The sequence below is a fragment of the Mercenaria mercenaria genome, chromosome 13, assembly GCF_021730395.1.
Source record: "Mercenaria mercenaria strain notata chromosome 13, MADL_Memer_1, whole genome shotgun sequence".
NCBI classification, from domain to species: Eukaryota; Metazoa; Mollusca; class Bivalvia; order Venerida; family Veneridae; genus Mercenaria; species Mercenaria mercenaria.
The window spans coordinates 77,111,657-77,136,175 of NC_069373.1; the positions used below are offsets into that span (position 1 = coordinate 77,111,657).

The following is a 24,519-nucleotide window of genomic DNA, read 5'->3' on the forward strand; positions in this document are numbered from 1 at the left end:
GTTATGGAACCTGTGCAATGTAAGTCAGTTTGTCACAGTGAATAAGTGTGTGAAGTTTCAATCCATTCCCACAAGTGGTTACTGAGATACCAGCTTACATACAAAACCTTAACTAAAATCGGGACGCGGACGCGGACGCAGACGCCGACGCCGACGCCGACGCATGGGCGAGTGCAATAGCTCACTATTCTATGAATAGTCGAGCTAAAAATATAGAAAACAAACCCCAAAAATATCTTATAATATTTCAAACAAATCAGCCATGTATTTGCTTTCCATTTTAATTTGTTTGTTTTGTTGAGCTTAATGTCATACCGACACAATTATAGGTCTTATGGCAATTTTTCAGCTTTAGATGGTGGAGGAAGAGCCCATGTGTCCCTCTGTGCATTGTTTCAGAAACTCCATTACCCTCCTGGATGGTTTCCTCTCATGAAAGAGCAAAATTTCAAACTTTCAGCAGTGATGGGCAAGTAATTTGAGGTCTGGGACCTTTACTACCCAGCAATGCAGGCCTGTACTTTTTGCCTTTTCTGTTCATAAAAAACTTAACTTAATTAAGCCAAATATTTAAACGTTTTACTTAAAAGATTGAGAATACCTTGAGTTGAGAGTCTGTAGTGAGTAAAATGTCAAGTCTATGAGATTATATGAATAGACAAATTATTGATCAAACATCATTTTTATCTTATGACCAGCTAGATGGGGTTTTTTTTAAACACGACTAATTCAAGGGGGGTATTCGATCTACTCTTTACCCCCGAAACAAAATGGCGGCCAAAACTGAAAATGTGAGTTTTTCTTACTTTTTATCTTTTTGAAGGATTTCTAGACCATTACACATGGCTATCAACCTGCTCCACTGTTTTCTCTATATATCAGTACCTTTAACTTCGGAAACAGTGCTGTAATTTGTCTGGAATGCTGGTCATGGGATTTGAATCGATGGAAAATCCTCCGTTAAACACGGGATAAGGAATAGTGCGATTAGCAAAAATGGTCTTTTTTCCTAATTATTCAAACAGCTGTGAGCTATTTTTTTATTAGAAGTAAAATATCAATATATATTTCCTTCATGGTTAGTCTGGAGCCGATTAAAAGTCGTAATTTTAAATTACACAGTTTTTTGTCTGATGGTAAGGAACAGTGTACGAAAATAAGAGGATAAGGTGCAGTTCACAATTCTTCAAGCGACTTTTTCCTTCGCTCTTTTCAGAGATAATCAAGTAAAATTCTGTTAAAATAATACTTTGGTATCATTTATAACTATCTCTTGCTCAATGTAGTGAGATTTAAAAGGTATCCGCCTGTCTATCAGACACGTGATGTACTGAAAGCCAAAAGTTTAGCAAGTATTTAATATAGTATCCCTTGCTCTGTAAATTTCTTTTTGGTATAGGAGGGTTTACGCTATGTGCTTTTACATTTGTGTTTTGACAAGTGGTGCTTATGCTTCTAATGTTTTTGGAGTTCCCACTATGTGTTAAAGCATACATGTTAATTTCAGGGGTGAAAGCAGTATCATAAAATACGTTTATCAACACATCTAGTTCCATAAGCTTTATAAATAAACGAATCTAAATCTTACTATTATGATTTGAAAACACTACTGCTGACATCTTTTTATGAAAAGGACTACACCTTATTTTCCAGATTCTAAAAAAAATTCTCCTAATGGTATATAATAATTCAAACATTTTAAAAGCTTTTTTGGGGAAGTAATTCACCCAAAATTACTAATAAGGCGTATATAGGTCGTAAAAAGTCTGAAAAAAAAATAATTTTGAGGTATACAAGTCAGGTGTTTTCATTTCCAAAATAAAACATACCTAGATTAAACACACAAAAAACAAAAAACAACCATGAAAATTTTCTCTGAAGAAAGTTATGATACATTAAAAAACATCACCACTTTTTCCTTGAGGGTTTTCAAAATACATACGTAACTACACCAGTGTTTAAAAAACAAACTGTTTTCGGGAACAGTTGCGCGGTTGACTGTGTCGGTATGTTTAGTAGAATAGCTGAAAATATACCAGCATTTTAGCTACATACTCATTATACAAACTGCATTTATTTTTTCCGGCTTCATATATCAAACTAACAAGATGAATTGAAATCAAATTTTATTTAAACATTCAGAGTGAACTAAAGCAGGTTTTTTCTTTTTTTCTATGTAATTTAAACGTAATACAAACAATAGTTTTGTCTGAAGGAAAAGTCCTGGAATATTTACAGTCATTCTAACAACTTTGAGAACATTCTATCATATTTTCATCATACATAACACAAAATCGATGAGTATGCTCAAGGTAACGTATGTACCAGTTAAGTAAATTATGCATATACAATGTATTTACCGATACCACTTTTCGTTAATTTAATAAAATCTTTTATATGCCCTTTGAATATGTTTCGATCACATTAAATTTTGTATTACTGTTTATGGGCAATAGTGTATTCTCATTTGAATTCAGTCATCTATGATACTGCCCTGAAATTTATGTACGTCCTAAATTTCTAGTATATTGGTCCAAAACTATAATAAAGGAAATGTTTTAAGATGTTTAATCACTATCAAGGCAGTTATGCATATCATGTGAATTGCAGAAAAGAAGAATCAATATCGCGACAACAAATAGCTTTTTTTCAAAGCAAATACATACGTTACTGCACAATTACACTGGCATGTAACCTCCTGCTGTACAAAGTAAGAATATGCGTTATGTAATCGTCAAAATTCTACGAAAGGATATAAAATCCATCCTGTACGACTGAATCGAAGCATTAGTATTGATGTAAATGAATTACAGATCAAATGGAACTTGAATTACATTGTCAAATCAACTTTGGGGATAAATAATGGCACCCGGTTTGAACATAATACGAAAATACTTTCCTATCTATTCATATCCTGTAATTATATTCCGAGCATGATATTCAAATAATTGTATTACTACATTACGAATGCCACCAAAAAAAGAAATGTTTTTTATTTGAAATTATACATACGTTACTATTGGATACGTATGTATCACTCGTAAACACTGTATCTTTACTTTTATATACATTAATATACATGTAATGATTTTATTTGAAAATAATAAACATATTCTATATTTAAAAAATATTAGATATGAAAATTTATTACGATGTGATATTATTCTCTTATCATATCTATAGCATACAATTCTCAAAACTGAATTTGTTTACAATGTGTACGTGATATAAGGTTATCAAAATTAAAAGTTGGCGACCTAAAAAGCTTGTAAACATGAAACCCTGCGTCACTGTTGATGTATGCTGACGTAGGAGTTAGTTTTAAATATTTCAGTAACGTATGTATCGATCACGTATGTATCATTTCCTTCTTTGATGCTCATAAAGAATATTCATTGATAGATATTTGTTGCCTAAAGGGTAATCAGCTATCAGATATGACAATGAACTTCGTCTTTAAGAGCATTAAAAAATGAATTAAATTGAATTTGATATTTCTACAATACGGTAACGGATGTATCAATCTGTTATATACGCTTTTAGGTAAGGTTTTCCACGCTGATATGGTATAAAATGTAACCCGAATTAACAGCATGAATGAGCAAGCATAATAGTTATATAATTTACAAACAGACATGTGTGAATGTTTATTCCACCCAGAAACGGCAAAAACATTATCATATTCTTTGGCATTATTTTAAATGATGACTGATACCAAAGGAGTCAGGAAAAATTTGTATCTATGTTTGATTATAAAATAACTTCCTATGTTACTCATAAAAATATGTGATTTCATTGACTACTGATGAATTTTAACTACAAGAACGTTCATTAAACATAAAAATGAGCTGGCGACAGTAGCGTATGTATTGTTTACGGTAGTTTGAAGCTTCATAAAGTACTAACAGACAAAGGTAACAGTCAAAGATTCGGTATAAAAATCAAACAAGCTTAGTGCTATATGACATGGAGACGAATTACTCTTCTATTGATTTGTGAATAAGATAGTAAACAGTAACATACACATGCGCCTCACTAGTGATTTTGGGTGAATAATTCCTTTGCATTTTTAAATGAAGACTGAATCCCAGTCCCCATATTTATAGCCATGTTTATGAAAATGTTTACATTTTTCACTTTTTTCATGCAGGCTGATAACGAGACATCCTACTTGGAAGTCTTTCAAGTGAGATTGGATTATCGTATGTTTTAGCATACAGAATAGAGCATTGTCCTGTCCAGAATGCCTGGTTTATATATTTCAAAAGCACGACAACCAAATACTTTGCGGAAATATCATTCATTTTACACATGGAAATGCACAGCAACTGAAAATTGCTACTAGTATTATACTACACGAATTACAGTAAGATGATCAGAGTTTCACTTTAAATATGCAAATGAGATTGTGAAATAAAAAGCAACGGTTCTTGGCCGTCATGAATAATCATAAAAGTCTACCAAGAGACCTAACCGATTTGTAATTTCCAGAAGAATCGTTGTTGTTTATATTTCGTGAAAAGCTTCTGAAGTAGAAATCAAACTTTTGTAGTATATATATCTTCTGAAGAGGAAATTGGTTGCTTTGTATATTTAACCAATGGAAAATTCGGTTACATTTGCTCCCGACCTATTTATATTTGAATGGCCAAATATAAGTTCCTATAAAATGTTTGATTGGCCAAATATCTAGGTCAAAAGTGATATAAGACACCACGTAGAACAGAGAACAACAGTTTTGTTTAATCGACAATCACTGAAAAAGTCAAGTGTGCTTACCTACTGACATATCTTGTCTGGTAATATGTTCATTCGGGGATTATGTTACTGTTCTACTCCTCAATCCGACCCCTTCAATTATTACATGGTAGAGAAATGTAAACTGGTTATCTCAGAAACGATGAAAGAAAACTGTAAAATCCGTTTGAAAAAATTGCACTGCACCTTATCCTCTGATTTTCGCACACTGTTCCTTACCATCGGACAAAAATTGTGTTTTTTTGAAAATACGAACTGTGATCTGCACAAAATGAACAGTATTAGATAAGTATGTGGAAATATTCCTTCCAATCAGAAAAATAGCTTATAACCTGCGGTATATTAGGAAAAAAGACCATTTTTGCTAATCGCACTATTCCTTATCCCGTGTTTAACGGAGGATTTTCCATCGATTCGAATCTCATGACCAGCATTCCAGACAAATTACAGCACTGTTTCCAAAGTGAAAGGTAGCAGTTGATAGAGAAAACAGTGGAGGAGGTTGATAGACATGTGTTATTGTCTAGATATCCTTGAAAAAGAAAAAAAGTAAGAAAAACTCACATTTTCAGTTTTGGCCGCCATTTTGTTTCGGTGGTAAGGAGTAGATCGAATACCCCCCTTGTAATTTATTTTCATAATAATCCTAACAAATTGAATTACTAGTATATTTTGAATATCTTACCTTCCATACTCTGACTTTTCTGAAGCTGAAACATGAAAAAATAAACAATGTAAGCCCATTATTGTCTGAAGGTTCATCATAAGCATAAGTATTAGATATTTATTTTGGAACCAACATGTCTGTAACTCTATAAAGAAGGTTAATCTTGAACCAAATGACCATTTCTGGTTTGTTTTTGTTGAGTTTTAACCCTTAGCATGCTGGACACGATTGATTCTGCCTTTGCGACCAGTCTGATCAAGATCTGCACTGTTCGCCATTAAGTCAGTATATTTTTGGTAAGCATCCCTTTTAACAGTTAATGGTACTGTCCAAATTGAAAGATGAACAAGTTCATTATAGGAATTTAGCAAGGTAAGGGTTAAGTCACACTGACATAATCTTAGGTCATAGGACGTCTTTGCAGCTTCTGATGGTGAAGGAAGACTCCCAAGGCCCCTTCTGGCAATATTTCCGACACAAGGTAGAATCATTAACCTTCAGTAAGTCAGTAGGATGGCTGCCTCACATAAAATAATTCTGCATCCCAAGCAAGGTATCAAACCCATGCAGTTAAAAGTAAGCAACCTTAACAACCTGGCCATCAAGGTCCCTAGATGTCACTGATGTGGTAATAATATAATGTTGACAACTATACCTGTTTGATGAAAATAGCAAAATAATATGTAAGCATTCTAAATAAAGACTCATCTCAAAGATAATTCTTTAAATTTTATTTTGAGACAATTTTTCAAGATTACTGATTCTTTACAGTAACTTTTAAGGACTACTTTTAAAGTCATCTTTTTGTTAACAAACCTTGGTTTTCTTCTTAGGAGCTTCTTCCATTTCTTCCTTTGGAACGGGAACCAGCTTGTATGCTTTAAACTGTTTCTGGTACTCAGTCACTTTAGGGATCACAGATTTCTTTGGAGGTGACAACTGAGGACAACTGTTATAGACCACCTGTGGTAGAGAGGATGGAGTAAGGTCAAGGCCAAGTCAACTCTATTTAGAAAAAAACATCCAGACTCTGATGAGATTTGGATACTGAATTAAGGTAAATACTTATCTTAATGACTGAATGTGTTATATAGTGCAAACTTTCAACAGCAAACACTAGAGAAAACCAAAACGTGTTGAAAAAGTTAATAACAAAGAGTTTTACACTTACCGCAACACATTTCTTTAATTATGTTCAAGACCAGATTAATTTTTTTCCCCAACATTTATATTCCCATATAAAAATAAATACATTTTTCATACTATTTGAATAACTGATAATATGGAAATACATTGTATAACAGTTTTGAACTTTCCAAAAAAGTAGTTGGTAGTGTAGAGAAGGAAAAAAACTAATAGATTAATGAATAGAAAAATAACAATGAAACAAGGTGCTGCGTTCAATAAACACTTGATGCCCCCGGTGGCATCCTTGCTGATACAAAGCAACCTAAGTCCAAAACAAGGTCAAGGTCAAACTGAGGTCAGGTGATGTTTGAAGATGAGGAATGGTCACAGGTTACATCTGTATTAGTATCAATTCATTCTTGTAAGCGGTATTGATGCTAGGCGAAACGGTCCCATTTGGTTAACCAAGAGATGGCCCATATAAAGCAAACTAAGTCAAAAATGAGACAAGGTCAAGGTCAAACTGAGATCAGATGATGTTTGAAGATGAGGAATGATCACAGATTACATCTGTATTAGTATCAATCCATTCTTGTAAGCGGTATTGATGCTAGACGAAACGGGCCCATTTGGTTAACCAGGAGATGGCCCATATAAAGCAACCTAAGTCCAAAATGAGGTCAAGGTCAAGGTCAAACTGAGGTCAGGTGATGTCTGAAGATGAGGAATGGTCACAGGTTACATCTGCATTAGTATCAAGTCATTCTAGTAAGGCGTATTGATACTAGACGAAACGGTCCCATTTGGTTAACCTCGTACGGACGGACGGACGAACGGACAGACGGACAGGACGATCACTATATGCCTCCCGCATCAGTAGATGCTGGGGGCATAAAAATGCAAAGTAAGAAGTAGACTACAGTGGAATGTTGAGTTCAATTTTATAGTTAGGGAAAGAAACACCTCCAATCATTATTGAAGATGTCAAGACAATTATTATTATATGTGAAAACATTGTTATTACATGCGTTAGACTTTTATACAACAATATCTCTTTCATACTCATATACAAATATAATGTTAATAATCAAAGGATTTCAAACTGACTTTGTAATTTGTCTGAGAGTGGTCGTATTGGCCCAAGGAAGAAGATCAAGGGCCAATACAACTGCCATAGGACAAATAATAAGGCTAGCACTTGATTAATGATGATTTTATTATTCAACTCCATACTAGTCCCTAAATTTACCCCATCAAAATGCTTGAATCCCATATATGCCCTGATTTTCTCATATTTGCTCATTTTTTGGTACTAGCCCAATCTGTTCCATATGATATGCAAAATTTATCTTATGTTGTGTCCAATATTGCAGAGCTGAATTATAACATACAATATAGTGTTGAATTTCTTGTAACAGAATTCAGTTACTAACTAGTAACAAAAGCTATAATACTTTGTAGTCTTTGTACTGTAAAACACTTTATCATAAACAGAATTTTATTTCTATTAGTTCACACTTGGGACATTTTGGATTTGACATTTCCTTTACTGTTTAAACAGAAATGTCAATCTACAATTTTACAGATATTTCAAAACATAAGATGCAAACAAGAGGACCATGATGGTCCTGAATCGCTCACCTATCCCCACATGACCCAGTGTTGAACTGAGTATGACGTCGTTATTTCTATTATTTGACATAGTGACCTAGTTTTTGAGCACATGTGACCTAGATATCATCAAGAAAAAAAATTCTGACCAATTTTCATGAAGATCCATTGAAAAATATGGCCTCTAGAGAGGTCACAAGGTTTTTCTATTATTTGACCTAATGACCTAGTTTTTGAAGGCACGTGACCCACTTTTAAACTTGACCTAGATATCATCAAGGTGAACATTCTCACCAATTTTCATGAAGATCTCGTGAAAAATATGGCCTCTAGAGAGGTCACAAGGTTTTTCTATTTTTCGACCTACTGACCTAGTTTTTGACCGCACATGACCCAGTTACGAATCTGACCTAGATATCATCAAGCTGAACATTCTCACCAATTTTCATGAAGATCCGTTGAGAAATATGGCCTCTAGAGAGGTCACAAGGTTTTTTCTATTTTTAGACCTACTGACCTAGTTTTTGACCCCACGTGACCCAGTTTCGTACTTGACTTAGATATCATCAAGGTGAACATTCTGACCAATATTCATGAAGATCTCATGAAAAATATGGCCTCTAGAGAGGTCACAAGGTTTTTCTATTTTTAGATCTACTGACCTAGTTTTTAACCCCACATGACCCAGTTTCGAACTTGACCTAGATATCTTCAAGGTAAACACTCTGACCAATTTTCATGAAGATCCATTGAAAAATATCGCCTCTAGAGAGGTCACAAGGTTTTCCTATTTTTAGACCTACTGACCTAGTTTTTGACCGCACGTGACCCAGTTTCGAACTTGACCTAGATATCATCAAGGTGAACATTCTGACCAATTTTCATGAAGATCCATTGAGAAATATGGCCTCTAGAGAGGTCACAAGGTTTTTCTATTTTTAGATCTACTGACCTAGTTTTTGACCGCACATGACCCAGTTTCGAACTTGACCTAGATATCATCAAAGTGAACATTCTGACCAATATTCATGAAGATCTCATGAAAAATATGGCCTCTAGAGAGGTCACAAGGTTTTTCTATATTTAGATCTACTGACCTAGTTTTTAACCCCAAGTGACCCAGTTTCGAACTTGACCTAGATATCATCAAGGTGAACATTCTGGCCAATTTTCATGAAGATCCATTGAGAAATATGGCCTCTAGAGAGGTCACAAGGTTTTTCTATTTTTAGACCTAATGACCTAGTTTTTGACCCTACGTGACCGAGTTTCGAACTTGACCTAGATATCATCAACGTAAACATTCTGACCAATATTCATGAAGATCTCATGAAAAATATGGCCTCTAGAGAGGTCACAAGGTTTTTCTATTTTTAGACCTACTGACCTAGTTTTTGAACCCACGTGACCCAGTTTCGAACTTGACCTAGATATCATCAAGGTGAACATTCTGACCAATTTTCATGAAGATCTTATGAAATATATGGCCTCTAGAGAGGTCACAAGGTTTTTCTATTTTTAGACCTACTGACCTAGTTTTTGATGGCACGTGACCCAGTTTCGAACTTGACCTAGATATCATCAAGATGAACATTCTGACCAACTTTCATAAAGATCCCATGAAAAATGTGACCTCTAGAGTGGTCACAAGCAAAAGTTTACGGACGCACGTACGCACGGACGGACGACGGACACCGCGTGATCACAAAAGCTCACCTTGTCACTTTGTGACAGGTGAGCTAAAAATGTAAGAATTAGTTTTTAAAGATGTATATCCGCAAAGACTATTGGCAAATCATGTATTCTCCATGTGTGATTTCAGCATTCTCAGGTTTTTATGGAAAGCTATGTGTGTATTGAGCTACATTTATGCCCTAAAGACTGCTGAATCACCTAACAAGAATACATAATCACACAGAAATTGACAAGTGTCCTTTCAGGTCCACTATCTTAATGAAAATAATGTAATAAAATAAAAGTTACCACAAAAAGTAAGATTCATGTGAATAAGGTGTTTTACATTAAAATGTTAAATACTACAAAAAAACAACAACAAGAAACAGAAATGAAATACAAAAGCTGCATGCATGTTTATTATGTCATACTCTATTTAAAAGCTTACCATCCCCATTTTTTTCTAGTATTGAAAGTAGGTACATGCATTTTTATTCTCAAAGTAGGTGGCTAGGTTTAAGAAGGTTTAATTTACTCATACAGTAAAACACAATCACTCAAGGTTGTACGGCAATTGGAAAAATTCTTATCAAGGGTTTCAAATAAACCAAGCATTTAAAATCTAAGGAAAATGGTCAGGGGCCTCACAAATTACTCAGATGAGCCAAGCTGGTCAAGATTACAATGCTCAAGTGATGTGTTTCACTGTATGTAGTACCAATGAGCAAGTTTAAATTTCTGGAAGTGTAAATGTAAGTAAACTAGAAGTAAAACGATAAAAGTATAGATATAGATATTCCTACAATATACAATATAGTGTATAACTAAATTTACCTGCTTTGGACCAAGATCCTGTATATTATCAAACATATAAGTGAAGTGTGATTAATTTCAAACAATGAATAAATAGCTTTATTTTCAAAATGCACTTTTAACTCACTACCTTCAAAGTACTGCATTTCTACTGGTTAAAAGATGTCACATGCTCACTTGCTATTTTGATATCTGTTCAGTAACCATGTAGTTATGGATTTAGTTTTGTTACATATGACTGTATAGGTGTAAGAAATTACACAAATACAGCTGTAACAGGGTAGCTGGCAAGATAAAATCAGTACAAGGTTTGCTGGTGACCAAATATAAGATAAACGCCTTCTCAAAAACCCATATTCCTGACAGTGATAGTGGTATCTTTTTTTAATTCCCAAATCTGTACATTGTAGAATTTAATGAAAATTACAAGCAAGATGTAGTAGCAGATTTATCAAGCCAAGCATAAGAACTAATTGAAGCAATTCTGCACTAACTAAGCATTCACACTGCAAACACAAACTATGAGTCAAATCAAGTATAATGCATAATATTGTAAAAACAAGTTATGGTATAAAGGAAGTCAAAAACATAGTATTAATAGGAAAAAACTTTCTTTAACTAGCACACAGATTTAATGGATTACCCTCTGATATGACAATGTTTTAAAACTGTATAAAGTCCTCATTGTCACATAGTAACATCACAAAATCATAAACATACCTGTTCAGCTTTAAGAAGAGGGGATGCTGGGGGTCCTCCCTTCCACTGGAACTGTTTCTGGTATTCTGATACTTTCTTTGTGGGCCTCGGTGCTGATATACCCGTCTTATACCTCAATGCATAATCAGCCTAGAATAGACAGTAAATGCTCTTCTTACATACATTAACAAAGCCTACCTAGAAAACAATATCTTGAAAGTCAAAAAGGTCCATAGAATTTCTTGACAATCAAAATTAAGGCATTTAAAATGAGCAACTAGTGCCACTGGCCTTTGTAGAAAAGAATTTGCTGGCAACAATACTTAGATGTAAATTTCAAATATTACTTTGGCTTTAAAATTACAAAATTGACGAAAAGATGGAAGAGCACACAATGCTCCAAACTAACTATCATAACAAGAGCACCGCCTTGCGGGTGCTGACGCTCATCTGATTTTTTTGTGTAATAGAAATATTGTCCTACCCATGATTTTCTCAGTCTAAAAAGGGTCATCATTCTTGCAAAAAGCAGGATAGAGTTATGTTTCTTGATGTACAGTGTCCACTTATGATGGTGAAAAACTGTTGCAAGTTTTAAAGCAATAGCTTTGATAGTTTATGAGAAAAGTTGACTTAAACATAATACTCAACCAAGAAAATGATTTTCTAAGTCCAAAAGGGGCAATAATTATTGCAAAAAGCAGGATGGAGTTATGTTGCTTGCTGTACAAGGTCAGCTTATGATGGTGAACAAGTGTTGCAAGTTTCAAAGCAATAGCTTTGATAGTTTAAGAGAAAAACTTGACCTAAACATAAAACTTAACCAAGAAATCTGTTATTTTCTAAGTCCAAAAGGGGCCATAAATCTTGCAAAAAGCAGGACAGAGTTATGTTTCTTGCTATACAGGGTCAACTTATGATGGTGAACAAGTGTTGCAAGTTTTAAAGCAATAGCTTTGATAGTTTAGGATAAAAGCTGACCTAAACATAAAACTTAACCAAGAAAACTGATTTTCTAAGTCCAAAAGGGGCCATAAATCTTGCAAAAAGCAGGACAGAGTTATGTTTCTTGCTATACAGGGTCAACTTATGATGGTGAACAAGTGTTGCAAGTTTTAAAGCAATAGCTTTGATAGTTTAGGATAAAAGCTGACTTAAACATAAAACTTAACCAAGAAAACTGATTTTCTAAGTCCAAAAGGGGCAATAAATCTTGCAAAAAGCAAGATGGAGTTATGTTTCTTGATGTACAGGGTCTGCTTATGATGGTGAACAAGTATTCCAAGTTTCAAAGCAATAGCTTTGATAGTTTAGGAGAAAAGTTGACCTAAACATAAAACTTAACCAAGAAATCTGATATTTTCTAAGTACATAAGGGGCCATAAATCTTGCAAAAAGCAAGATGGAGTTATGTTTCTTGTTATACAGGGTCAGCTTATGATGGTGAACAAGTATTCCAAGTTTCAAAGCAATAGCTTTGATAGTTTAGGAGAAAAGCTGACCTAAACATAAAACTTAACCAGGCAACGCCGACGCCGACGCCGACAACCGCTCAAGTGATGACAATAACTCATCATTTTTTTTCAAAAAATCAGATGAGCTAAAAATGATCATAAAATCAATTTCAAGAAGATATGATACTGCTGCACTGCTGAATATAAGTAAATTACTGTTTCAAATGGTCAAAGCAAACAAAACAAACAACTACCGGTGCTTCAGGAGCAGAATCTGCTATGCCTTTATCCATGTCAGTTTGTGCAAACTCGTTCATGTTTCCTATAATCTTCTTCGCCTTCATAGACTCCTTCACAGGATCTCCTTGGTCAAGATTCTTCACCTAGAAAACATTGGGTAACAACTTCAGCATGGTTAATACAGTAGGAAAACAACAGCAAATCCTTTCAATATATCACATTTTGTTAGTGTTTTGAGCTGGTATACATCAATACAAAGGTTGGGAAGGTGAGGTTAGCTTAATATCTATGTTATACAATTAAACTATGTAAAATATCTTGTCCTTTGGAATCATAAATATTCTACTTCACAGGGACATTTTGTTCAACTTTATATGCCAGTTAGAATGTTTAAATATAAAGTGCAGACAAATCTTGCTTTTCATCCTCAAGTTTTTATATATTCTATGCTTATTAAATTCTATCATCTACGTAGCCTACAAATAAGCAGAAATGGTTAAGGCACCTCTTCTCCCTTTATAGCACTTAAGCGTACTTCACTTTCTTGTACTTTTTCTACCTTGGATACACTAGGCTCTTTCGTGCCTTTGTCTGACTTTGGCTCCTTTGCTGTTACTTTCTCCTGCTTTGGTTCACTTATTTCAGCCATTTCCTTATCCTTTAAGTTAGCGTAAGCATGCAAAACAATTGAACACAACTGGTGATAAATGTGCCACAACAAAAACAAAAGGGCTATAGTGACTTAAATCGCTCGCCTGAAATTGACATTTTGACCTTGAATATTTGTATAACAAGGTGATCATGAATGGCAACAACTGTGTTTAGTATAAAAACATAAAACAGGTCAAGTTCCCCCAATTAAACAAATATAACAGTGGTTCTCAAAAGGATGCTACAGTCCACATTTAATGAAGATCTGCCTAAAACAGTAATTTACAGATATTTCTATTTTTATCTAAAGTGTCCCATTGAAAGAGGCTAAGTGCCCATATTTGAAGAAATTAAACAGAGGACTTCATAAAAAAACTTTAGACTAACTTCATGAGAAGAAGTTGTTTATTTTTAGCTCTAGCAGCTCCTAAAAAATGCAAAGCATCCCTATTTGAAAATTTGAGAGAAGACCTTGCCAGGGTGCTACAGACCAAGTTTTGTGTAATTCTAACCAGTACTTTTAGAGAAGATATTTATGTAAATTGTGGAAGACTAACAATGGACAATAGATGCAGGACCATCCATCTATTCTATTAGCTCACCATGAACCTTCTGTTCAGGTGAGCTGAAAAAGGAAAGCAAGCAGCAGGCTATGAATAACAGGACCAGTTTCTTGTGTTTCTATAAAGAAAAAGATGTTTTAGAATGTTCCAATTTTAACTAACTGGGAGGCAATGAACATCATCAGTAAGTTACAAAATGGTCTTTTTAAACATGCTTAAGATGTGTGTTTAGTTTCACTGCAATCTCTTAAATTGTTTAAAAGTTATTGCTGTAACAGACTTACAAAATGTACGTGCAACTACAATATGCCTCTCTTCTAGAATATGAAAAAAAAAACAATGATGTCAAAAAATCACATTGTATGAAATAAAACTCAGAAGTATACAATCTCACAGACAAAACTTTTTTTTAAGAGTCAGAAACTGATCTTTATTCTTAGCCTGCTTTCAGTGCAAAAATGAGTGCAAGTAAGGGTGTCAACATGTTAAATTCCTCTTCCACAGTAAGCCATTAAATTATTCACGAATAAAACAATATATGCTAAAAATGTACTTAATCACATGTGATGTAATACGTTACATTAAGTACAAAAGTTGAATAGTTATTGGAATTTAAGTACCGGATGAATGCATTTTATAACTATCTTATTCAATTAAAGGTTGTGGAAGGTCTGCCATTGGAACAAGCAACTATAAAGCTGTAACAACTCACTCTTTACTGTTGCAATTTATAACAAGAGGGTCATGATGACCCTGAATCACTCACCTGAGTTATATGAGCCACATGTTTCAAATGGCAAACTGATGCTAAAATATTAGAAAGTAGGTCATTAAGTCACATTCATGGTCACTGAAAGTCAGTTTTAAGATCAGTGTGCAAATCTGTACATGTCATCCAAATTTCAAGGCTGTATCTTAAAAAACATGAAAGTAGGTCAGTAGGTCAAGGTCATAGTCAAGTGACCCCTAATCACTTGGGGTCATCAGGTAATTATAATTAAGCAGTCTTGGAAATATGATCTGATAACTTTTTAAGTATTTATTCATATAACTCATATAACAAGTGACCCCCAGGGCTGGGCCTCTTTTCACCCCAGGGGCATAATTTGAACAATCTTGTTAGAGGTCCACTACACAATGTTACATACCAAATATCAAAGGCCTAGGCCTTGAACTTTCAGACAAGAAGAATTAAAAAAAAAAAATCCTATATAAGTCTATGTAAGACTTGGGACCCCAAGGACAGGGCCTCTTTTCACCCCAGGAGCATAATTTGAACAATTTCTGTACAGAATCACTAGGCAATGCTACTTACCAAATATCAAAAGCCTTAAGGGCTTGCTGTTCAGGCCAGAAGATTTTTAAAGATTTTTCCTATACATATAAATCTATATAAAATTAAGGACACCCGGAGGCAGGACCTCTTTTTAAACCAGGGTAATAATTTGAACAATCTTGGCAGAGAACCATAAGGCAATGCTACATACCAAATATCAAAGGCCTAGGTCTAGTAATTTCAGACAAGATGATTTTTAAAGTTTTTTCCTATATAAGTCTATGTAAAAGTTAGAACACCCGGTGCAGGGCCTCTTTTCACTCCAGGGATATAATTTGAATAACTTTCATAAAGGAACATTCGATGATGTCACATGCCAAATATCAAGGCTCTATGCCTTGCGGTTTTGGAAAAGAAGATTTTTAAAGTTTTTCCATGCGGTTGCCATGGCAATCAGAGTTCTGCAAGGAATTCAATTCTTTGAACAATTTTGAAAGGGGGGCACCCAAGGATCATTCCTGTGAAGTTTGGTGTAATTCTGCCCAGTGGTTTTTAAGAAGAAATTTTTTTTAAAAATGTTGACGGACACACGACGGACAACTGACACTGAGCAGTCACAAAAGCTCACCATGAGCCTTTGGCTCAGGTGAGCTAAAAAGCAAGCAAGGTTTACTACCAAATACTGTGAAATCCTTGTTACTTGTACCAGAGAAATTTCTGTAGTTGTGCCAATCCATAACATCAAATTCCAAACTGACAGAATAAAATTATTATTTACAAGTACTTTATAATCAAACTTATGCATGAATTCTCGTCCTTGCTAAATAGTCGCCTTTGTCACAACAACAAAAACTGTATGCCAGCAAAATTAACTGATTTCACAGTAAAACATGAACAAAAAAATTGTAATTTCAACTTGGAGAAAGGAATTCTACCGGACCAATCACAGAACTGAATTGTTCAAGTACCTGCTATTTTCCACTGGGGTGAAATGAGGCATTTTTATAATGAACATATAGTGACTTTAGAAATAAATATCACACTATTTCAGAAATCAAATTCAGTTTTTTAATACTTTGGTTTTAGTTTAAAGTTTGTGATTTTAAACAGGGAGTCTATGATAATGTCTTAGTAAAATGCAACCATTACCCAAGTGAAATTAGTGCCATTTCAAAATGCAGTGGTTAAAATTGTGAATTGTGTTTGCATCATCTAATATACCTCTTCATTCCTGGTTTTGCTCAATACTGGCTCATTCCTTGACTGCTTTGGACTTCTTGTTACTTTGGGTTCCTTTCTCAGATTGGATTCTTTTATTTCTTGAAAAGCAGGGTCAGATTTTTTTGGTTGCCTTGGAGCTAAGGGGGTAGGTGGCTTCTTGAACTTGTCCACATTTACAACTGGTGCAGGGATTGGGTCTCTATTTTCTTTTGATTTCTGACAAATATTACACAAAAATTAAAACAATGTAAAAATATTCTTTCTTTCTGATCTATACAACTCTAAAATTAATAATGACCACTGCTAACATATTTGTATGATGTTCCCATACTGCTTTAACCTCTCCCTTAACAGAACAATCCCATTTCAGCTCTGAAACTGTCATCAAGCTGAAAAAAATGCTCTTTTTACTGTCATAACATGGCTAGATATTGTCTGCAAAGATTTTTAACATAGAGAATAACAGAAGGTATCCCATTGAGAAAGTTTCTAAGATTTATTCATTTTACAATCAGACAAGCAAAATGAAAAAAGAGAAAAACTATATGGAGATAACCTTTTGAAGTTTCATTTGCTTTGGTGGGGAGATATCCCTGCTGTTATATGCACTGCGAGGCCGGTATTTCACATTTTCCGAAAACTTGTCTTGGTTGCCTAGCAATGCATACTCCTCTTGTCTGCCAATACCATTGTCATAGAAACCATTGGTTAGAGAGGTAGTGGGTCCTGGTGTTCTCCTCTTGCTCTGTAGTGGGGGCTCACTCTGAATCGCTGAAAATATAAAATATCCTATGAATTGTTTAAGATGTTACAAAATCTGTTCAAGACTGTTGTGCAAAAAAAAAAACTGAATCTCCTTATTTATAGAAATTAAGTTGCAATTTAGTTAAATAAGCATACACATGTACATAAAGTATGTATGTAAAAAATACATACAGCATTGTTTAATCTGACTAAGAAAAAAATCATTGTTATATTATTAAAGAATATAGTATTGCTAGAAAATGTGTTTAAACTTAAGTCTTATGGAATGAAACATTTCAAAAACTAAACTTTATTTGAACAAAATATGGAAAGTAAAAAGACTCTGCAACTAAAGTAAAGATTAATAAAACTCGTTCACAGCTGACTAATTCTGTTTTAGTGCATTTGAAGACCACTAAATTATTATTCCCAAAATGTGAGCGAGTCGCTAAAAGAATAGCTGCAGTAACTATAAAGGAAGCAATAATAATGGAGAATACAATAATTGCAGAAGTGACAGTGTAAATACAATATACAATCTGAAATCAACAGTTTTCTCAAAGATTATATACAGTCTAAAATCTACCATGACCTACAATTATATGTAGAATAACGATACTAAAGCAGGAAAGAATCTGGAATTTGAATAAAAGTATTTATATGAAAATGTTGATGAATAAATACACATGAAAAATTTTATACGTGTAACCAGTAGGCTACAGTCCTTACAGCCAATTATAAATGTGGCTGTATTTTTTACAGTGTTAATTATGTGTAAGAAAGTTACTATATGGAGATCTTCTTCATACTATCAAAGTAGACAGAGATTTTTTATACTCTACCAATCTAAGAAAAATAAAGATGGATACATTCTACTGGTCTATGTATTAGATAGATATAATTATGTATGTTCTAGCATGTACTTCTCACGTTTTTCTGAGCTATGGTCGTGTTCCACTTTCTTTTTACTTTGCATAATGTTGTCCTTTAAGGCTACAAAAAATATGAGATAAAAAGATGAGTTACTGCAGTAAAGCAAAATGGAGCATGTGTGACAAATTCTCAAACTAAATCGACTGAAATTTCATCAAAATAAATCTCTCATCGTAAATTTATCTCAAGTGAGTCTTAATACCTTTAATGTATCACACTGCTGACATTACATTAAGTCTATGAAAAAACCACAGTTTACCGGTAGAAGAAAATACAGAACTAAACTTATCTGGGCTGGCATCATTTCACAACTGGACACTTAAAACTTGTCTTCTACAACAACAACTCATAACAACTTGTTCTGACATTTTTATAAGTAACTCAACTATGCACTACAAATCGGAAGAGTATTCTTTCTTTACTATACAAAAGGGTCGACTCTTACTTTCATCTTGAGCAGTTTTAGTAAAGTCTGGTGCGACTCTCTTCTTTGCTTGCATGATTGGTTCAGCCGCTGCTGTAAAACCAGTTAAACCTTAATGTAAGTCTGTAATAATTACAGACAGACATGATCATAATAAATATTAACTTATAATAAAGTAATGTTCTTATTTCTTATTTTACATGTGAAAAAAAATTGTGAAAAGTTGCAGTGGGTATAAGCAAAAAGGGAAGCATAAAGATAATGTGCATATTTTTCAAAACAATAAATTTTAAAAACACTTTAATGACTACGTAAACTTATTATAATACCCAATACATTGTAGAGTTTCAGAATTTTAGATTAATTTTTTATACATACTTTTCCATGTCTTAAATCATAAAATCTACAGAGATGACTTTGTCACAGTTAAAGATTATCTGAAGTCAAAAGTCTGTTAGCAATGACTATATCTACAACAACATGAATCACAATGAAGAGCAGACTACAGCAGAGATAAATTTATAAAACTGAATAATAAACCATTGTAGTCTGTTATAGCAACATCAAAATTTTACTTTGTTGACCTGGTTGAAAGCACTAATGACTGAGGAATGCAAGTTTACAATTGTTATATTGCAGAGCTACAAAAAATTATGAAAAACTAGAAATGTGTCCATGGGACACAGATGCCCCCACTACATGACATTAAAATGACAATTTTTTCCTAGGTTATGGGCTGTAACTCCTACAATACTAAATGAATCCAGACGCAATACCCCAGGTGCACAACTGCACATGTTGACCAACATTCCTGTAAACTTTGGTAACTCTAATTCAAATACTTTTGGAGCTACGTGCAACACAACATTAAAATGACCAATTTTTAACTAAGTCAGGGGCCATAACTCCTACACGACTTAATGAATCCGGATGCGAAACCCCAGGTGCACAACTGCACATGCTGACCAACATTCCTGTACACTTTGGTGACTCTAGGTCAAATACTTTTGTAGCTACGCACGACACAACATTAAAATGACCAATTTTTAACTAAGTCATGGGCCATAACTCCTACATGACTGAATGAATCTGGACACGAAACCCCAGGTGCACAATTGCACATGCTGACCAACATTCCTGTAAACTTTGGTGACTCTAGGTCAAATACTTTTGGAGCTACGCGCGACACAACATTAAAATGACCAAATTTTTACTAAGTCAGGGGCCATAACTGACCAACATTCCTGTAAAGTTTTGTGACACTTTGTCAAATACTTTTGGAGCTAGGCACGACACAACACTAAAATGACCAATGTTTACAAAGTCAGGGGCCATAACTTCTACATGACTGAATGAATCCAGACGCGAAACCCCAGGAGCACAACTACACATGCTGACCAACATTCCTGTAAAGTTTTGTGACTCTACGTCAAATACTTTTGGAGCTAGGTGCGACACAACATTCTCGGAAGGACGGAAGGACGGACGGACAGATGGACAAGGGCAAATCTATATGCCCCCCCAAAGTGGGGGCATAAAAAAATGACTGTCATGAAAATTACAGTGGGACAGCCAGTATGATTTTTTTTTTAGTCAATATTGGTTTTACATATGCATGCACGTAGCACTGTCAGCCAGTTAAACAGGCATGTTTGCACAGGGTTTATGATATATGAATAAATTCATATTGAATTGTCTCATACATGTAACCAATACTGGGACAATATTAAGTGGCTGCCTTTGCGCTATGTAAAGTGCCTTTGAACGTGTTTATCATGAAAAGGGCGCTATATAAATCTGGTATTATAACAATATTTAAAAGTGTACACATTTATTAAGAACTGAGTAAATAAGGTGTAAGAAGGATTTCGTCATTAATGTTCATCTCCTATCATCTATTACAGAAGATGAAGATTTTACTAGTTTCTATCAATCTAAAAAGAATATACATGGGCTTTCTACTGTTCTAAGTGTATGATAGATATAGGAGTGTTCTAGTTTATATACTGCTCACGTTTTTCTGTGTGAGAATGTTCCACTTTCTTTTTGCTTTGCACATTGGTTTCCTTTATGGCTACAAAAAAATAGGAGACAAAAAGATGCATATTACTGCAGAATAGCAGTATAGTTTGAGTTACCATGCGGTATTCAAAAGTTAAACTTAATGAATCAAAATTCCATCTCAAAAGGAAATTTTTAACAATTAAATTGTGATCCTACAGATACTAGCAAGTTTAAATACTTTGTATGTATCACATTGCTGACTATAGTTTTCCCTGAGAGAAAGCTTGATTAAAATATGCCAAAAATCACTGCTAAGAAGAAATCTTACGATTTTTCTTACTGGCATCAATTCAAAAGTTAACACTTCACACTTGTCTAACTTCTAAAATGAACAACTTGCTCTGATAATGTATTCTTTCTGTATTATACAGAAGGAAGCAATTCTTACGTTCAACTGGAGCAGTTTTAGCAAAGTCTGGTACAATTCTCTTCTTTGCTTGCATGATTGGTTCAGCCGGTGCTGTAAAACCAAGTAAACTAACATCTAATCATAGGTCTTAAATCATCACAGACAGACTAGGAGATAATGAATTATAAAGTGACGTCTTAAAATTCTTCTTTTTTTTTTGGACATTTTTACATGTGAAAATTTTGTGAAAAATTTTTGTGGGTGTGCAAAAAGGAAAGCAGAGTACACTGTGCATATTTTTAAAACACTATATATTATATTCCTGATAAACAGTCTTAAGAAAACTTGTTTTTTCAACATTTTTTCTGCAAGATGTTATGATATTGTAAAGTAGGAATTTTTTGTCTTCAACAGCAAAAGATGAATATCTAATACAGTCATGTTATTTCACGAAAACCTTATTCAATGAAGACAAACACACAAGAATAAGTACCTTTTACAGTAATGTGTGTATTTCAGAAAGTATTTTAATAATGTTCTGTTACCAAAACCATAGTGACAGTAGCAATATATGAAGAAAAATACCAAATTCTTGCTACAGAGTGTGTGCAAAAAAGTCTATAAGACTTGTAAAGTAAAAACAAAGACCAAAACTCTCCTTCTAAAATAGTTAAAAATGCAAAGCAGTGAAGGGGAATGAGAAAACTGAGAAAGTTTAATGTATTTCTCTCACTTGGTTTGTGGGACGGAGATGGAACTCTCTTTTTGCTCTGGAGTGGAACTCCATCAAACTCAGCTGTAACAAAAAATCACATAACAACAATAAAACTGCTGATATGAAACTGCTGGTAGGAAATTATCTTCTTTATTTTAATATAACATAAGAGCACCGCAAGTTGCAGGTGCAGACGCTCATCTGATTTTTTGTCTCTGTATAAAAGAAATATTGTCCTACCCATGATTTTCGAAGTCCAAAAGGGGCCATAATTCTTGCAAAAAGCAATGTAGAGTAACAGTACTTGTTGTGCATAGTCAGCTTTTAATGGCGAATAACTGCTCTGAGTTTTAAAGCAATAGCTTTGACCGTTCAGGAGAAAAGTTTACCTATATAAATGTACAAAACTTTTAATCAATAAATCTGATATTTTCTAAGTCCAAAAGGGGCCATAATTCTTGCAAAAAGCAGGATGGAGTTATGTTTCTTGCTGTACAGAGTCAGCTTATGCTGGTGAACAAGTGTTACAAGTTTCAAAGCAATAGTTTCGATAGTTAAGGAGAAAAGTTGACCTAAACATAAAACTTAACCAATAAATCTGATATTTTCCAAGTCCAAAAGGGGCAATAATTCTTGCAAAAAGCAGGATGGAACATACTTTTTGTGTACAGAGTAAGCTTATGATGGGAAACAGTGTACAAGTTTCAAAGCAATAGCTTTGATAGTTTAGGAGAAAAAGTGACCTAAACATAAAACTTTAATCAAGAAATCTGATTTTCTTAGTCCAAAAGGGGCCATAATTCTTGCAAAAAGCAGGATGGAGTTATGTTTTTAGCTGTACTGGGTCAGCTATTGATGGTGAACAAGAGTTGCAAGTTTTAAAGCAATAGCTTTGATAGTTTACCTATATAAATGTACAAAACTTTTAATCAATAAATCTGATATTTTCTAAGTCCAAAAGGGGCCATAATTCTTGCAAAAAGCAGGATGGAGTTATGTTTCTTGCTGTACAGAGTAAGCTTATGATGGTGAACAAGTGTTACAAGTTTCAAAGCAATAGCTTTGATAGTTTAGGAGAAAAAGTGACCTAAACATAAAACTTAACCAAGAAATCTGATTTTCTTAGTCCAAAAGGGGCCATAATTCTTGCAAAAAGCAGGATGGAGTTATGTTTTTAGCTGTACTGGGTCAGCTATTGATGGTGAACAAGAGTTGCAAGTTTTAAAGCAATAGCTTTGATAGTTTAGGAGAAAAGCTGACTTAAACATAAAACTTAACCAGGCAACACCGACGACGACACCGATCAAGTGATGACAGTAACTCATCATTTTTTTTCAAAAAATTAGATGAGCTAAAAATATTATATCAGCTACTTGTCAACAGTTTGTGTGATGTTTAAAAAAATATCTTACTTTATATAGATCTTGATTTAAAATTAGTATGTGGCTACGGATGTAACAGAAGTAGTAAAAATATGTGATTTTTTAAAAATCCTTTTGTAGCTCACTGGATACTTTGCATGAATTCCATCTACCAAAACAAAAACAAAAACTAGACTGTAATATGTCTATTATTAAAGTCTCACATTTTACAGGTGTTGTTTTCATAAAAGGAGGATCCACTCTCTTCTTGCCCTGTAATGACGGTTCCATGGTGGCTGAAATAAATTTGGCTAATCAAATCTTTGCCTTGTTTTAAATCTGTATTCAGAATGTGTGTATACTGTACCTAACATTTTGAATGAACATATATCAATTAACAGAAGATAAGTTTTCAAGTTCAATGTTAAAAATACTGAGTTTGGAAACCAGTCTCCAAAGTTCAGCTTCTGATTGGTTGGTCCCAAGTTCAATCTTGAAATCGACCAATGGCATTGAAGCATTTTGAGACTGGTCTCAAAGACGCTTTGTAACTTTAGACACTGGTTCTTTATATTTATAATGAGGAGACTTGTAAAGAATTGGATATATTAAATACTTTTTTCCACATCCATTTACCTGCTGATAAATAGAAACAGAATAAAAGTTCAACAAGAGCACCGCCTTGCGGGTGCTGACGCTCATCTGATTTTTTTTGTATAATAGAAATATTGTCCTACCCATGATTTTCTAAGTCTAAAAAGGGCCATCACTCTTGCAAAAAGCAGGATAGAGTTATGTTTCTTGATGTACAGTGTCCACTTATGATGGTGAAAAACTGTTGCAAGTTTTAAAGCAATAGCTTTGATAGTTTATGAGAAAAGTTGACTTAAACATAATATTCAACCAAGAAAATGATTTTTCTAAGTCCAAAAGGGGCAATAATTATTGCAAAAAGCAGGATGGAGTTATGTTGCTTGCTGTACAGGGTCAGCTTATGATGGTGAACAAGAGTTGCAAGTTTTAAAGCAATAGCTTTGATAGTTTAAGAGAAAAAGTTGACCTAAACATAAAACTTAACCAAGAAATCTGATATTTTCTAAGTCCAAAAGGGGCCATAAATCTTGCAAAAAGCAGGATGGAGTTATGTTTCTTGCTGTACAGGGTCAGCTTATGA

General features: G+C 34.1%; 1 protein-coding gene across 21 annotated transcripts in view; it reads right to left on the minus strand.

The window, feature by feature from the left end:
* Window positions 1-24,519, minus strand: part of LOC123530159 (nuclear protein MDM1-like) — a 45,825-nt gene that overhangs the window by 15,815 nt on the left and 5,491 nt on the right. For 6 of the 21 annotated variants that reach the window (XM_053522377.1, XM_053522373.1, XM_053522372.1 and 3 more), the window contains 14 exons: window positions 23,570-23,641; window positions 22,003-22,065; window positions 21,309-21,380; window positions 20,871-20,930; window positions 18,878-18,949; window positions 18,430-18,492; window positions 17,312-17,526; window positions 16,756-16,971; window positions 13,550-13,702; window positions 13,059-13,187; window positions 11,372-11,500; window positions 10,673-10,690; window positions 6,242-6,388; window positions 5,444-5,468 (listed from right to left, as the gene is read on the minus strand). In XM_053522377.1, coding sequence (XP_053378352.1) covers window positions 5,444-5,468; window positions 6,242-6,388; window positions 10,673-10,690; window positions 11,372-11,500; window positions 13,059-13,187; window positions 13,550-13,702; window positions 16,756-16,971; window positions 17,312-17,526; window positions 18,430-18,492; window positions 18,878-18,949; window positions 20,871-20,930; window positions 21,309-21,380; window positions 22,003-22,065; window positions 23,570-23,641 — 1,434 coding nt within the window. The remainder of the gene's footprint in view (window positions 1-5,443; window positions 5,469-6,241; window positions 6,389-10,672; window positions 10,691-11,371; window positions 11,501-13,058; window positions 13,188-13,549; window positions 13,703-16,755; window positions 16,972-17,311; window positions 17,527-18,429; window positions 18,493-18,877; window positions 18,950-20,870; window positions 20,931-21,308; window positions 21,381-22,002; window positions 22,066-23,569; window positions 23,642-24,519) is intronic. The other 15 variants (XM_045310895.2, XM_045310894.2, XM_045310893.2 and 12 more) reach the window with 11 other exon arrangements.